The 15,680-nt window shown below is 42.2% G+C and overlaps 1 protein-coding gene across 4 annotated transcripts in view; it reads right to left on the bottom strand.

The window, feature by feature from the left end:
- CEMIP (cell migration inducing hyaluronidase 1) overlaps window positions 1-15,680 on the bottom strand; it is a 100,408-nt gene that overhangs the window by 41,654 nt on the left and 43,074 nt on the right. For 2 of the 4 annotated variants that reach the window (XM_085515409.1, XM_015873036.3), the window contains exons 2-6: window positions 8,166-8,276; window positions 5,852-6,001; window positions 5,038-5,176; window positions 4,029-4,265; window positions 3,451-3,630 (exon numbers count right to left, since the gene is read on the bottom strand). In XM_085515409.1, coding sequence (XP_085371535.1) covers window positions 3,451-3,630; window positions 4,029-4,265; window positions 5,038-5,176; window positions 5,852-6,001; window positions 8,166-8,241 — 782 coding nt within the window. In that variant the 5' untranslated portion in view covers window positions 8,242-8,276. Of the gene's footprint in view, window positions 1-3,450; window positions 3,631-4,028; window positions 4,266-5,037; window positions 5,177-5,851; window positions 6,002-8,165; window positions 8,277-10,290; window positions 12,642-13,334; window positions 15,630-15,680 lie in introns of those variants that run through there. The other 2 variants (XM_085515408.1, XM_015873038.3) reach the window with 2 other exon arrangements.

The raw sequence follows: 15,680 nt of genomic DNA, 5'->3' as shown, positions 1-15,680 counted from the left end.
TTAGAGTGGTGGAGAGATGCTTGCCCTTACCCTGGATTTAGCAAACAACCTGCAGATTAAATCATGTCTCTGTCAGTAAAAATACCCAGAGGTTTCAATAGCATCAAGATGCACCCTTGAGTCTTACAGGTTGCCTTACATTTATCATCTGCTGGTATAAGTGAAGTTACAGGCTACTCTGGACCTTCAAGAAGAAAACACAGGCACTGACAGAGAGCCACTACAGAGCGCTCAGATCACTGCTGGTGTGAGCTGGGCTTTGCTGAGGGTCACAGCCCTGTGCTGCAGGGGAGCACTGGCCCACCCCCATGCCCTGCCACATCCCCACAGCAAGGCGTTCCAAGTGGAGCGTCCTCAGCCCCAGCACAGGACAGGCTCGAGGGAAATGGCCAGCATAACAACCTGGGAGCCTGCCAGTCAGCCAGATGCCGGAAAAGTTGCCTGTGCCAACTGCCAACGGCACTGTTGGGCTGTGATCTCTATCCAGAGAGAGGAGGGGGTGGGGAAGGAAAGGCACTTTATCACTCAGCAGGAAAGATAAGTCACCAAATTCAAAGCAAATGGCAAAGAAAGATGAAGGTTCCATAATAATCTGAAATAATGATCTAAAGGAAAAGAAGCTAGCTAGTTCTGCAACTCAAGGCTTGGTCCTATTTCATATGTTACAATACTTGTTTGTCTCAGTAAGTTTATCACATAAACAATCATAAAGTCTTTCAACCCTGTTGAAATCTGTTCGGACTATATGAAACGAAGGAACCAGTGAGGCCAGAGCCAAACCAGTGTTATTTGGGTGGGGTTCCAAAGAGAACAACTGTGTCATCAAGCGCTGAAAGGCCTTCTTCTAATTTATTAGTTGAAGAAATAAAAAAACCTCGTGCTTAAAGAGCAAAGTTGCTTTTCAAAGGAACAGTAATATAAGAGGAATCATAGAATCATAGAATCAGAATCATAGGGGTTGGAAGAGATCTCTAGAGATCATCAAGGAAAGCATCCAAGTGGATCTTAAATATCTCCAGAGAAGGAGATTCCACCAACTCTCTGGGCAGCCTGCACCAGCGCTCTGTCATCCAAACAGTAATGAAGCTTTTCCTCATGCTCATATGAAGCATTGAGGATTCTAAGCATTGAGGATTCTAAGCTAAGCATTGAGGATGCTAAGCATTGAGGTTTCTAAGCATTAAGGACTCTATGCATTGAGGTTTCTAAGCATTGAGGATGCTAAGCATTGAGGATTCTAAGCATTGAGGTTTCTAAGCATTGAGGTTTCTAAGCACTGAGGATTCTAAGCATTGAGGATTCTAAGCATTGAGGATTCTAAGCATTGAGGTTTCTAAGCATTGAGGTTTCTAAGCATTGAGGTTTCTAAGCATTGAGGATTCTAAGCATTGAGGATTCTAAGCTAAGCATCTATAAGCACTGCCAGTGTGACAGTTTGTGCCCATTGCCTCTTGTCTAGTCACTGCACACCACTGGAAAAGATCATCCTTGCATCCTGATGTTCTGGACTCAGCAAATAAGCAATTGAAACACTGTCAGGAGCACAGAACCTTTTTTGCATAAATCAGCATTGCTTATTGTCTCTTCTACAGCAAGAGGGATTTGCATAACTTTGTAATCTGGTTGAACACGGTGTAATTGGTGATAGGAATTTGTCCATGTAACTCCCTCCACCACCTCCATGAGAAAACAACCCAGCCTATGGCTCAATAGCCTGACTCACAATGTACCTCAGAAAATATGAAATAGAAATTATCTGTCTCAAATTAGTAGCTGGACTTGACACCATTTTTGTCTTAGTGTTGCCTAAGATCAGTCCCAGCCAAGAGATGATCTGATAAAGAGGAGCTGGACTGGCCAGCAAACCCCAAGATCCAAGCAGTGAGATGTGCATCGGCAAGCTAGAAATTAAAATCCATCCTCTTTCCTCTGCCATTCAGACAGTTGTTCACAGTTTTTGAACATAACCACTAAAAAACAGTCCTTAAAATGCATTTTTTTAAGCTTTGCACCACAGTACAGGTAGTTTTGCTCATATCAGTAGGCTGGTGAGAGACAATATTTACCAGCTACTGCTACTACATGTTACCCACCATGTTTCTGTTATTTACATAGGGAAATATTGTGGTCTTAGAGATAACAGCATGACAATGATTAGCTTTCTGACTAAATACAGCAGCAATGCTGAAAGTCACACTTCAATACAAAACATTTCTATGGTATTTCCTTTATAAGCGTTTACAGCAGTGAGAAACTAGCATTAAAACACCACAGTGGCCTAAAAACTTCAAGAGCAATTTACTGTTATAAACATATGGGAATACCATCAATTTATTCTTGTTGCAGAATTGGGAGAAGAAAAAAAAAGTACAATGTTCAAAAATCTTTTCCTGTTTCCAAAATGTTGGTCTTTAAAAGGAAACCCATCAGCCTACTGGGATTTAATGTGAGTTCTGAGTATATGAGAGAAAGGGTTGGACTGATGGGGGTAGCCTGTATCTGGAGACTACTTCTGCAGCTTTGCATCTCTGAAGCGCACTGCCTGGTACGCACAATTCCCTGTAGTATTTTACACAACCTCTTTATCAGCTGCCCCAAATGTTGCTCCATATGCACATGCCCAGCTGACACTTGTGTGCTCCCATAGACTGCTCTTCAGAATCATTTCTCAATACAAGGCTGATATGTTCTTTCATGCTTTGCGGTGACCCCCCCCCAGTGACACCACGGTCCACAGAGGGACTCACACTTTTAGCAAAACAAAACAACAAACAGAGTAAAAAAAAGTGCTTGTATAAATTCAGATAAACACCAAAAATATAAATGTTACAGTCAAGTGAGTAGCAAAACTTCTCAGCAGCGCATCTGCCAACATAGACACCATTTTTGTCACAGAAGTATTTATAGTCCACAGCATAAATTAACGCATGCTAAATTTCTATGCTGCCAAGTCCTTAAATCAGTATTAGACAAGATGACAAAGATAGATAGATGATAGATAGATAGATAGATAGATAGATAGATAGATAGATAGATGGATAGATACCTATATGCATTTAGCCAGGGTTAAGTGGCTTCTATCCTACTCTCCTTAATGTTCAACCCATTCTATCCGATGTGTGTAGGTAGATATGCTTCTTAAATCTTTGAGGGATGGCTTGAGAATAAATAGGAATGATTAACTTGTAGGAATAATATCTTGGAAAAACATCATTTTAAATATGAATAAATATGCTTTTCCTCAGTTTGCTAATAAAAATACCCAATATAGACAATGAGTGCATCTTAAACTATCTAATTAACTGCTAAAACCTCCTGTTGAAAAGTTTTCCTGTTCTTTCTTTTTTCATGTGAAAGAACTTTGTGCCTTTGAGAGAGTGGAATTATTTGGACATCTGAGGAGCATAATAAAACCTCTGTTCTGGGAGAACTGGCAGGACTGGCACATACCTAAACCCAAGGTGGAGGAAATGCTTGCTGCCCAGTTTGGTCATTGCTTTCCTGGCTGAATCGTCCAAGTTTCTAGATCCCTCATCATTCACTGCTACTGACAGGATCATGCCATTTGCAACTCTGTCCAAATACTGGGCAAGACGTTTGCTTTCCTCTTTGGCTCGGTAGGTATCAAACCTAAAGTGATAAAAAGACATGAAAAAATTTACCTCACTGAGATCACAGCTCCAAAAAGCATTACAGAATTAAATAAAAAAATAAGAAGCTATAAAGAAACATCCCTTTTGTACTGCTTATAATAACAACATTATCCCATTGCAAAATCACTTCTCTGGGAGGATATGCTACAGGTTGCTATTAGATCAAATTGATTAATCTCCATTTGACAAAACATCTAGACAATAACACTCTGTTTGCTCTCTGCTTTTGGAGATGAGTGACCTAGAAAGAACTGTGTATACATGCAGTAGCACTCATATGAACTAGATGATAATCATGTTTCTGAGCTTTCTGAGAAGCTGTCCCAAACCCATTTCCAAAGATTCTCAGATCTACATAGCTATGAAGTCACTCACCGGTCTGAATGGACAACTGCCCCCACCTTTGGGTCAATCACATGGACAATGACACCCCGATGGCCCCAGCTCCTTTCAAAGTAATATCCGCCTTCTTCCATGCCACCAGGATGAAGAGTCTTGTTTAAAAAAGTCCAGGACAGCTTTTTCTTGCCATGGATTTCAAGGGTGCCACCCTCACTCACTCCAATATACTTCCGCCCAAAGTAGGGGTTGGGCTCACTCCCATCATCCGCTCTGCAACACAAAGGGAGGAAAAGACTCTCTTATGGGTTTTCACAGTTAAGAAGTCTCTGCCCTTCTTTTGTTACGGCCTGAGTGCAGAAATGTCATGACTAGAAATGCATTTCCTTCAACAAACCCAAGAATCAGTAGGTGCTCACACTCTACAGAAGTAAATGATTTGAAATAATACTAGCAACTACAAAAGATCAGGAGCAATCTGGAACTCAAATTACTTGTTACCCAGGACTGAGGAGGTGCAAAGCCCAGACTGAACAACACATTTATGTTCTTGAATTCCACAGGAAGTTACTATAACAAAGACTTGGTAGATCTCATTTGTTGTTAAATATGAGTTTGGCATCCTTGAAAATTGGAGAGAACCTGTACCAAGCTGCAAAGCATAAACGTCTTATCCTTTGGCTCACCTACTTCTCATTCTCATGCAGAAACATAAGATGCTTAAAGAGAAATTTCAAAATAAATTAAGTCTTTAGGCTTTGAGCTTATTGAGGAAAATCCATTAATCAGCTTGAGTGGCTGCAATGTACTTGCTGCTTTTCTGGCATGTCCAAATACTCAAATGTTCATTCCCCAGTAAGATACGAAATCAAAATCTGTGTCATATTATTAAAGGCCATTTAAATTGTTTAATAAGCTACTGAACTTTCCACAAAGCATAGATGATAAACGTATCTGATGAAACGCAATTTTAAAGAACGTTTTGCTCCCTGTTATGAAAGAGACCTACTGGAAAGTTATAAGATATTTCATTGCGCATACAAACCTCCCATATAAGATGATAACCACATTGCCTTGGTAAGGGCACATCTCGCTGCCGATCCGCAACTCTCCGTCATTTTCAATGAGAATATATCTAGTACGCAAAACGATAGGCTGTACGTCGTCTTTAATGATCAGTTTTCCTATGTAGAAAAAGTTATGAAATTTGCTTTAACACACAGCAACCTTCACCAGAGGTTGTGACACCATTGTGCTATGCTCAGAGCTCATCTAAAATTGTGAAAAATTCTGCCTTTTTCCCCCAAAACAGCTCTCAGTAGAAATTCTGAAGATTTAACCTATTATTTACTCAGTTCAACTCCTGGAGATTGCAACTAAGATTTATATGGAAGGGAGCTCACTCAAAACTGAGACAGAAATTCAGAGTTAAAGTGAATAACAGCTATTTGTGCTAGCAGTCAGCAGCAACACTGTGCCTCTGGCCTTGGAGACAGAGGCACATACGTATCTGCAATGTCCAGAGACCCTGAGAACACAACTACTACATTATTTTATCAGTACAATAATTTAGCAAAAAAATGTTTCTGAAGCAAAACATGGAATTAATGAGTATACTGAGGTACTTTTGTAAATTCTCCAGAAAGTATGACAAATAATTAATTACGATGGCTAGAGGACTGATAGCATCTCAGCTACCACCCACCCTTGTACCAAATTAGAACTGGCTTTGTCCAGCAGCCAGCCAGTTCCCAGCAAGCAATAGCAGCCTCTCCCAGCATGAGACAGAGTGATTTTAATAGCCAAAGGGGAAAACACTCCTCACCCAGCATTGCCAACCTGGGGGCAGTATGTTTTACCTCCATCCATGATGTGGATTGAGTGGACAGTTGCTGAAGACGAGAGAAGGAGCTTCCTGCCATTGCGGATTTCGATGTGGTTATCTTGGTTGTGACCTGGGTTCCAGATTTCTAGCTCAGGATCCTTGTCAGGACATGCCACAACTGCTTCTGCCAAGTAGAAGTTCAGAGCAGTTACCCTGTTGTGTTCAGTGCAAGACAGAAAACCCTACATCTGGGCATCTTTAAGCACCATCCTCAGCACCCTCCCTTGCTGCTTCCCTGGAACACAATGGTATCTCAGTGCAGCAGAGTACATGTGTCCTTACCTTACAGTTTAATCTGTGTGGCTGGGTTTGTGAGGGTTTTTTTGTTGTTTTCTGGAAGTGTGGAAAAACATGCAAGGCTGTTATCAGAAAACTGCCAGAGAAAATGCAGGAATTCTGGTCTTCCTACAGTGATATTCTGTCTCACATCCATCTGGACAAAAGTCTTTCACAGGCCCAGAGAAGAAGTTGATGAAAAGTTAAAACAAGAATTGCCCCTAAAAGTGCCACCTGAGGCTTGAAAATCTTTGTTACAAAGATACTGATATATGTTTGCTAACTGTTTTTAGTGGGGATAGGACGTAAAAGTGCTCAAACTATCAGCAAAGCACCACGTGCCTGAGAATTACCAGTACATGCAGAAAGAGCAATAGGAATCCCACAAGTGAGACTCCAGCTTCATGAACTTTTTCAGACAGAAGTGATAAGGACTCATTCTCTTTGAGTTCACTCATCTCTGCACACGGGTTTGGTTATAGATTACAGTGGCGTAATAGATAAACTGCCCTCATACCAAGTCTCAGAGTCTCACATGAAAAATATTTACTTAAGATAAAATATTTCCCTGATATAATCTCACCCAACATGCAAGTTTCACATCTTATTCTCATCAACAAAACTCACAAGTGCAGAAGTCCTATGTATCACACATATTTTCTGAGGCTGTAATTCCTTTTGCAATCAGAAAGGCTTGGGACTTCTGACCAGCTCTCGAATTTGTATGCTTTAAAACTAAACCACTGTAGGAAAAGTACAGGAGTCACAAATGGATGATGATAGATGTGGAGTGCATCCTCTGCCTTCAGCAGAATTTTGGCTCTGTCACTCAGTAAAGTTGTGTTTGTTTTTCCCCCATGGAAAGTGTTTCTTTCAGTCAATGGCAAGGACTGAAACTTGGATCCATGCAAGGAAATGTGCTGGTGCTGATGCCATTGATGGAGACTGTTGTGTGTTACCACTGTGAAACTCAACAGACAGCTGTAATTCCACAGCAATAGAAACAAAACTATCCACCAGCATTCAGTTTCCTCTCAAATTCCTCTGCTAACTTCATATCTTAAGAAAACAACAAAACTGGACCAGCAACTGCCTTGATGTCTCCAGAGACCCATTAAATACCAATATTAAAGGTGAGCAAGCAACACCATGCCTTGGCTCTCTGAGTCAAATATTGATCAGCATCCAGGGCCTGACTTTGATACTACTTGTGCCAGCCAGAAACAGGAAGTGTATTGCACATGTCAGCCACACTTTTTCTCACTTAAAAAAGGGTCATTCTGGATTCCTACCAGAAGACACATAGAATTATAGTTGAAAACAATAAACATTTCAGGCAGAAGATGAGACTTATAAACAGATGCTCAGAGATACATGTGTATCTCTGAAACAAAACAAACACATTGACAATAAATTCAGTGTCCCGTTATTCCCTCAGCAATTGGTTTAAGTGAAAAATTTGCTAATGATGAGACAAATAAAACCAAAAGTAGTTGTTCGTATGTAGAGTTATAATTTATCAACTCAATTTCAGGAGGTATTTCCAGCTTCCTTTTCTCCTGCAACTGCTTAGGGAAGACACTGCTTGTAAGGGACAGAAACCAAGGGCAGGGATATCTCAGCTCTTTGCTGTCTGCGTCTACACTTGGATGCTGCAGCAAAATCCTTGCCTCCCGCAGCCAGAGCTATGAGGACTGAGGGCTTTTTTGTTATTTCTTTGTGGTGGTTTGCTAGATTTTGATTTGTTTGACTGTCTTGGCAGTCAGAGGGCTGCCTGTGGGTACTTTCACCTGCTGACAAATTTCACTCTTTGCCACTCCAGCTGCTTTAATTCTGGAATATTGGCAACTCAGAAAAATGCTTTTCTCCTGAGTTTTCACACCTTGTCCTTGGCTTTTCTTATAAGAGCTTGGACTAAAGAGTGATAAGTTGCTCAAAATACACCAATAATGTCGTTATTTAAAAGCAGTGTTACAAACCATGCCCTTTTTCCCTATGACAGGAAAACTTACCTGTGCTTACAGAAGAGACTACATACAGAAAAAAAACGAGGCCTTCAGCCAGATACTTAGAGGTAGGTAGAGCCATTCTTCACGATTTCTCTGCGTAGACACCTTGGATACCTGCAAATACAGAATATCAAGAAAATGTGACTTTTTTTTTTCCTAACTCAGGCAAAAATTATTCCCTGCACAAAGCAATGTCATATCCAGCTCTATTACATCCCACTTCCACTCCCATTCAGGTCAGACTAACACCTTTGTGCTGCTTAGGTATCAATCCAAGCAGAGCAGAAGCCAAGGGCAGCTTCTCACCTTTTCGTTCAGGTTAAACCCACTTGGGAATCCAAATAGACACACAGAAAGCAACCAACAAAAGTAACCAAAAAACACCTTAGGAATGCAAGATAAACATATAAAGCTTCAAGGCTCTCTACCGCTGAGTATTCACAAGTGCAAAAAAAGTAATGAAACACAACCGAGAATGTGTTTGCAGAGTGACAAGTCTGCAAGGAGGAACCTCTCACTGGCACCTTCCTTCCCCTGTACTACTGACACATTTTTAGCAATTGCATTTTGCACACCTCCGAGCTAAAATCGTATTCAAACTTTCAGACATGCAGTTTTTCCAATTTCAGATCCAACAAAACACTGTCCATTTAATCTTCCAGCCTAGAATTTGGTTGTAAAACCCAAGATCACTTTTGAAACCAGCCTACCTAATATTGTTTTATTTCTTCTGTAGGCAAACCCAGGCAAAAACAAACAAGGAGTGTCAGGAAAGTCTAAGTCAAAATTAACATGGTTCTCTCCAACAGGCTTGAGCAATTGATTCTGCAATCATGGCAATGTATTGACACACATAGTCATGCTGAGGTATGAAGACCCACTGCTGAGGATGTCCAGTGCTCTATTTAAGAGCAGTATTTAAAACTCATGCACAGTCCACGGAGCTGTTAGGTTTTATCATGTAGGCCAACACTGGTAGAATGTTAAAATACATTTGTAGCTGCCATGTCACATCACAGTGACAAAATACAATAATGTAAGCATTGCAAAGCTTAGACGCCAAAAAAGCAATTGAAATAATCTCCAGGGTTCTCCAGTTTCTTCAGGGCAAAAAAAAAAGAGAACGTGTTATTTTTCAGGTCACTTTTTAATATAAAACAAACAAAAACATGAGAATAAGATATGCAAGAAACCAGGGTTTAGTCTGGAACAAATTTTACAGTGCAGATATGCAGAACATATGTCTGTACTCTTCTCTTCCTAGAGGTGATGCAGCTTGAAGTACAGTGGTACATTCAAAACACATGTAATCCAGTGATTGCATTAAAAACAGCATTAGAACCAGATTTGTCAGAAAACATTCCAGCAGGAATGTGTTTGCTTATTTTGGTATAGCGTAGTTGACAGCCACGTGCTCTGGTCACAGCACAGACATGTCAGGTGCTGAAATGCTGTTAGAGAGCAGTAGAAAAGAGGAATGCACTTAGTAACGCTATAACTTTAAACGATATACATTATCAGAGAGCAATAACATGGCCATGGAATTTGTGCCAGAACCAGGCTGCACGTGTCTGACATTTTAACAGCACTTACCATCAACATACGATAAGCCAGGGCTCTGTTAGAGGAGCACTGTTAGTGGTACGCCCAGAGTACAGCAGTCACCATGAAAATGTCAAGGTTTATTAGCGATTACTACACAGTGTAATCTGCAAATACAGTCACTAAATTCTGCTTTAACGACAGAGGAAAGCTGAACGGCGGGTCAGATCACAGGATGGTTATTGCAGACAAACAGTGGTCCTGATGGTGCAGGCGCAGCTGCACAAAGCCAGATTCCCACTGGTAAGGTCTGGGTCATAAAGTACAATGAGATGATATTCACAGAAATTAAAAAGAGACCATATTTTTGACAGTGATGGCATGCATCTGCTTGCCTGTCGCTTTGTAGAAAGCAAAGAAATGGTTCAGTCCTGGCCCATTAAAAGCTGCAGGACCTTAGGAGCGTCTCTGCTAGACGAGAGCAATAGACTTCACAGCATATGACAGCAACCTGTAGCAAACTTGTAGAAAAACCAAATCTAACAGACTCCACTTTTTAGAAAGCCAAGAGCGGCATAGTACTTACCACCAGGTTGTGCAAGATGGCCACTGCTTTTATATCCCCACTTGCTCCCAGGAGGCTGCTTCCCTGATTACATCCATCCTCATCAAGGGAGAGCAAAACAAGCAATCACACACTGAAAATTCCCGTCATGTTTGGAGGTACCAGTTGTACACAAGGCTCCAATATTTTTCTACTGTCTGATCTGTTACAGCTCAAAGAACACCCTGCTTGTTTTGTGGCTGCAGCAGGGTGTTTGATTCAGCTTTCCACAAGCCCAAGTTCATTGCAGTGTTAGTATTAACTGGCATTCAGGTTGGAAAGGCTGAGAGCTGAGAGGGCCAAGGAGAACAGCTTCTGCTGCGAGCGCTGACTCCTCTGATTCAGCTCTGACTAACGTGGTGTTGGTAAAGTGTGGTTTGGAGGACAATCATCTCAGGAATTTTCCGTCAGAAGCTCTCAGCTAAGCATCTTCCCCAGACACAAACAGCGACATGTTTGATTTTACTATGAGAGGAGGAAGGGGTAGTGACTCTTTCCATTAATGTCACCCGCTGGAGAGGGTTCAGGAGCATCTCTCTGCTGCCAGCCAGCCGGTTCCATAGCTCACTGCTTAGAGCCGCATGGGAACACAGCGACTGCACTACATCGCATTTGAACGGGCGCCACGTCGCTGAGTTCAGCTCTGATGTAACCCACTCTGTCAACAAATCTCCCCGCGGATTTGGGCACTCTGAAAGCCTGAGGGCCATGTGAGCGTCCTGCTCAGTCTATCATCTCCAGCATTTCTCAAACACCATCTGTGACGCCTCTCTTGGGTGAGAAAAGCTCTTTCATCTGGCCATTAAAGGCTGCCTGGCAATGGCCAGTGGGACTCATATCCCTGGATCTGGCAAGGCAGACGTTCTGAAATGATTCCCAGCTGCTGGATCTTTCCAAATAGTGAACAATAGCAGCAGACAATGCTAAAAGTAGATACAGGAAACCGTTAGTCCCCAGCTGGCTGCTACTGCAGGTGTCAGCAGCGATACTGTACTAGAAAGCTCACTGCGTAGACAGGAATCCCCATCCACCTCTCTCCATGCAGTTTTAATGCTGGAGGCAACACAGAGCAGACAGCCCTGGGGGTAAAAACATACAAATGCTCCAAGGAATTTGGGTTGTTCCAGGCTTTGTGGCCAGGTTCTCTGGACACTCCAAAGCCCAGATGGCAGACCTGAGCTCTCTGAGATGACCTCACCACCTTGCATGGCCAGGGGACAGCCAGCCAAACCTTCTGAACAGAATTCTAAGCAAGTAACTCCTATGTGTGGTATTTTAAGGTGCTTTTTAAAACCAGCTTCAGGATGTACCCTCATCATATACTGAAGAGGTGCATCCTGCCTGGCATGTTCACTAGGACACAACAGGAACATTAACCATTACAAACAGCAAGGATGGGAAATACACAGCAGCAACCTGATGTCCCCCAGAGAAGATCTCAAACAGGAGCAGGAAATCTGCCTGCACCCTGACTACTGCTAGAGAGGCCACATACCAAGCAGGGACATAGAGCCATACCTGGAGAGGCACAGTGAAAGCTCACATGAGCCTGGCTGGCAGAGTCACCTAGTAGCCCAGTGGGCAGCAGACTGTCCCCTTCCTGCTCTGAGCAGCCAGACCTGGGCCATCAGCCTGCTGTAACCAGAATAAAAGAAACATGAGCTGATGCTGAGCTTTTCCTGGTTCGTTGGCGAGGTCTGAGCTGAGTGTTTCCTCATCTAAATGCAAAGAAGCCAACTTCAGTTTGGCAGCTGATTCTTCAGAAGGAGGAGCTGTTTAATTAGCGCCTCTGCTCCCTCCATGCTGACACTGCACCGCAGCAGCTGTCCTCTCACCCTCATCAGGAAATTTTGCATTTTAACCTCAGCTGGGAAGACGGATTTGATGAGTGCATTTGCCTTTCGAATCTGAGGACATGCCAACTCTTGCTATAGTGACATTCCTGTACAAGGGGAGCCTTCACACAGGAGCCACAAGCACAGCTAAAGCCTCCACACAGCCTCACAAGTAAACAAACTCATTTCTAGGGATAGCTAATGAAAATGTGTTCCCACTCCCAGGGCAGCACAGCTGCAAAGCTACTCCTGCCCTTCATCTTGATCTTGTGCTTGCTATCCAGCCATTTAGCTGCTTGTTTTTGCTGGCAAGTAGAGGAGGATGAAATGCAGCAACAAACCTTACTTTTCAATGAAATCAATGCTTCAGTGGAAAGCATAACTCTTTTTTTTCCCCCAGTGAATCACAGTTTCTTATCAATTTATCCCACGTCATCCTGCTCACATTTTCCATACATAAATGTCACTTCAAATTCCTGATGTTCACAAGAACTACTTCTGAAAGAGGACCTGGAGTTAGAGGATGTTTTTACAATGAATAAATTAAAGACAATTCAGATGTTTGCAAATTTGTTGCAATATTAGCAAATTATTTTGCTGCAGAAACTATATATATATATATATATATATATGTAAAGCCTATTTGTTTTTTAATTTTTATTAATTATTATTATTATTATTTTAAAAATTAATAATCTCTTTTGCACAGGCTCACAGACCTTGAAAAGGAAAGGAAGAAATTTTTTGGCTTAGCTAAAACAAAATCATTTGCAATTCACAGTGCTCCACCCTTCAGAGCCTCACCGACTTCCAGTCTTGCATCCTTTTAAGTTGCTCAGCATTTCACTGAACCCTCATCCACATCACAAAGTTTTCAAAGAATCCAGGTGGTGGGAAGCCGAGCCCCAGCTTCAGAAGCTCAGGATGCACTAACTTTACTTGGTTCTTGGTGTACAGCCAAAACAATGCTTTCAGAAGGAGCTAAAGTGTACCCATTGCAAAAATGCTCTGGAAATAACAGGACAGGCGTATGTCCTGAATGCATTAGATGTACTGGACGTGCCTGCATTAGCTACAGGGCACTCATAGTCCACACGTGCTCCAGCATGTAGATGGAGACTTTCCTGCCCTAGATGTGCCGGGGAGGAATATGAGAACTCTCCACAAACAAAATAGTCATGCGACACTTACCCTACAGCTTCACACACACAAGCTTCTGGTACACACCAAGCTAGCAGCAGACCTCGAAAACTGCATCCTGAATGTCCCAAGGGTCCATGGAGGAACATCTTCTGTAGACCATCCCTGGCTTTTGAGCCTTCTGTCCTTCTCTGAGTAAGGAAAGTGTGTGCAGTAGCTTATGAGGATCACATCATCCTGAATCCTCTTCAAGCAGCAGCTTTTAACTATTCAAATAGCTCCATCAGGATGTAAATATTTTTCTTATTGCTTTTGTGGTACTTTGCTGTTTGCATCTGGCTCACCATGGCTCCACGCCTTCCTCTCCAGGACATTTGCCATTTGCTCTCATTCTGAGGTGGGAGGAGGAAGAGAGATTTTTCAGGAGTTTAGGCACATTCCTCTCCTTCACCAGGCTTGTCCTTTGCCAGTTGTTTAGTCTCAGGCTGGGGTTAGAGCTCTGCAAAGTTTTATTGGGATCCAGGCTCTGGACCTGTCAGGGATTATCAAATAAATCTCCAAGAAAGTAAAGCCTCACTCTGTAAGTAGTTGTTCCAATGTTGGGCTTAAGCTCACAGCCAAAAACCTCTTGCTTTTCTTCCCCTGCACGGCCTCAGAAATCATAACAATTAGGTACTAATGGTTCAAAAGGACTTCAGAGAGCTCCGGGGAGGGTCAGTGCCAGCTGCTTGGGCTCTCATACCACTTGTCTCCACCAAGAACCTCAGCCCCCTTTGCTTCCCAATGGGCTTGCTCCAACTTAGTTTCCTAAGCAGCATCAACAACTTCTTCATGCTTTCTAAGCAAGCCAGAACCTCTCCTCTGCCTGAACCCAACTCCTCCTTCTCCTTCCTGGCATAAGGATGGAGCCACAGTCCCCTCTTCTGTCCACAAATCTTTCAGGTGTCCGCTTCCTTCAAGCCCTGGGCCTGTGGGGAGGTGTGTGATGGCACCTCAGCCGCAAAGCGCGGTCCCCACGCTCCCATAGCCCTAAGTGACAGAAGGGCTAGCCCTGAAATGCAAGGTTCCCACTCTCCCATTGCACTAAACAGTGAGGGAAAGGTCAGTATATCTGTGTAGAAGAGCTAGAAAAAAAAAACAAAACCCGTCTTTCTGTTGAGAAAAATATCTATAATGCTACACATGTATCTATGACCATGGATGCATCCATTATAGACATGAAGGAACATCAGCAAATACTCACCTGCATATTTGAGCAGTAAAAGTAAAGCTACTTCTTTAGATTTCTCTCTGCTAGCCAGGTCCCCAGCACCCATTAATTTTTGCCTTGTTTGCAAAAAGATGATGACGCAAAAATGAGGTTTACTCTGTGCAAATAAACCTGTCCTTGGCCTTTTTCTCCGAGCTACCTTTTTCCCCATTAGGATCTTCTCATTCAAAACCACAGTGACCAATCAACAGAGTGATCCCACACAGCTGCAGACAGCCAACAAGCCCTACCTGTGTATTTTCTTCTACTCTGCTGTGTAGGAAAATAGAGAATTATCACATTTTAAGACCAACAATGTCATTGATTGGATTGTGATTTCCAAGCATAAAAAGGAAATCTAAGATTTTAGTTGTAGGTTTAACAGTAAACAAGTAGACAATAACAAAAGAACATCATAATTACAATATTTGTCTGCGTCAGCATTTCAACTTTTTTTTTTCCTTCTTTTTTTTTTTAACATTTTTGAACATTTAGGAAACTCGTCCAGCTCCTGTAAAGAGTTCTGTGGCAAAGACGTGGTAGTCTGAACTTGCCTTCCCCTTCCTTGCTGTCACCAGGTAATGTTGCCTTCAAAGCAAAATGAGTATCCCATTATTTCAACCTACTTTTGTACTTAAATTGTAGTCAGTGAGTCATCAATTTGTCTCTGTTTGCATACATAGTTCTTTCTTTGCCTTTCATTTCAAAAGCAAAGAATCTTAGCTACTAATACCAGCAGTAGTTCAACCCTCCATGGAAGCCAAAAGTCAATACAGTCATTGAAAGAGGAATGTGAGATTTTTACCCTGCACAGCACATGTTTAATGTTTGCATCAACTGGGCCAGTACCATTTCACCAGTCATTAGCTACAGACAGACATTTATATAAAGCATTAATCCTTGTTGTCACCATATGTATTCAGGTTGATTAGAAGATAAAATTGTAAGATTATCACATGCTTACCCATTGATGCAAGCAGTTGTCTGTGAGCTCACCTAAAATGCCACAGAAGATCTGTTTCACTCACTGCTAGACGTTGATAAAGTTTCCACGCCAAGTTTCGTTTCCATTGCCTATGACACTGAGGAACGGGTTTTTGCCTTTAGAACTTACCATTTGACACCAAATCATAGACACTGCTCAAACA

Source organism: Coturnix japonica, chromosome 14 (genome assembly GCF_054131305.1).
Source record: "Coturnix japonica strain WE chromosome 14, WE-NBRP24, whole genome shotgun sequence".
Classification (NCBI taxonomy): domain Eukaryota; kingdom Metazoa; phylum Chordata; class Aves; order Galliformes; family Phasianidae; genus Coturnix; species Coturnix japonica.
This window is presented reverse-complemented; position numbering and strand designations above follow the sequence as displayed.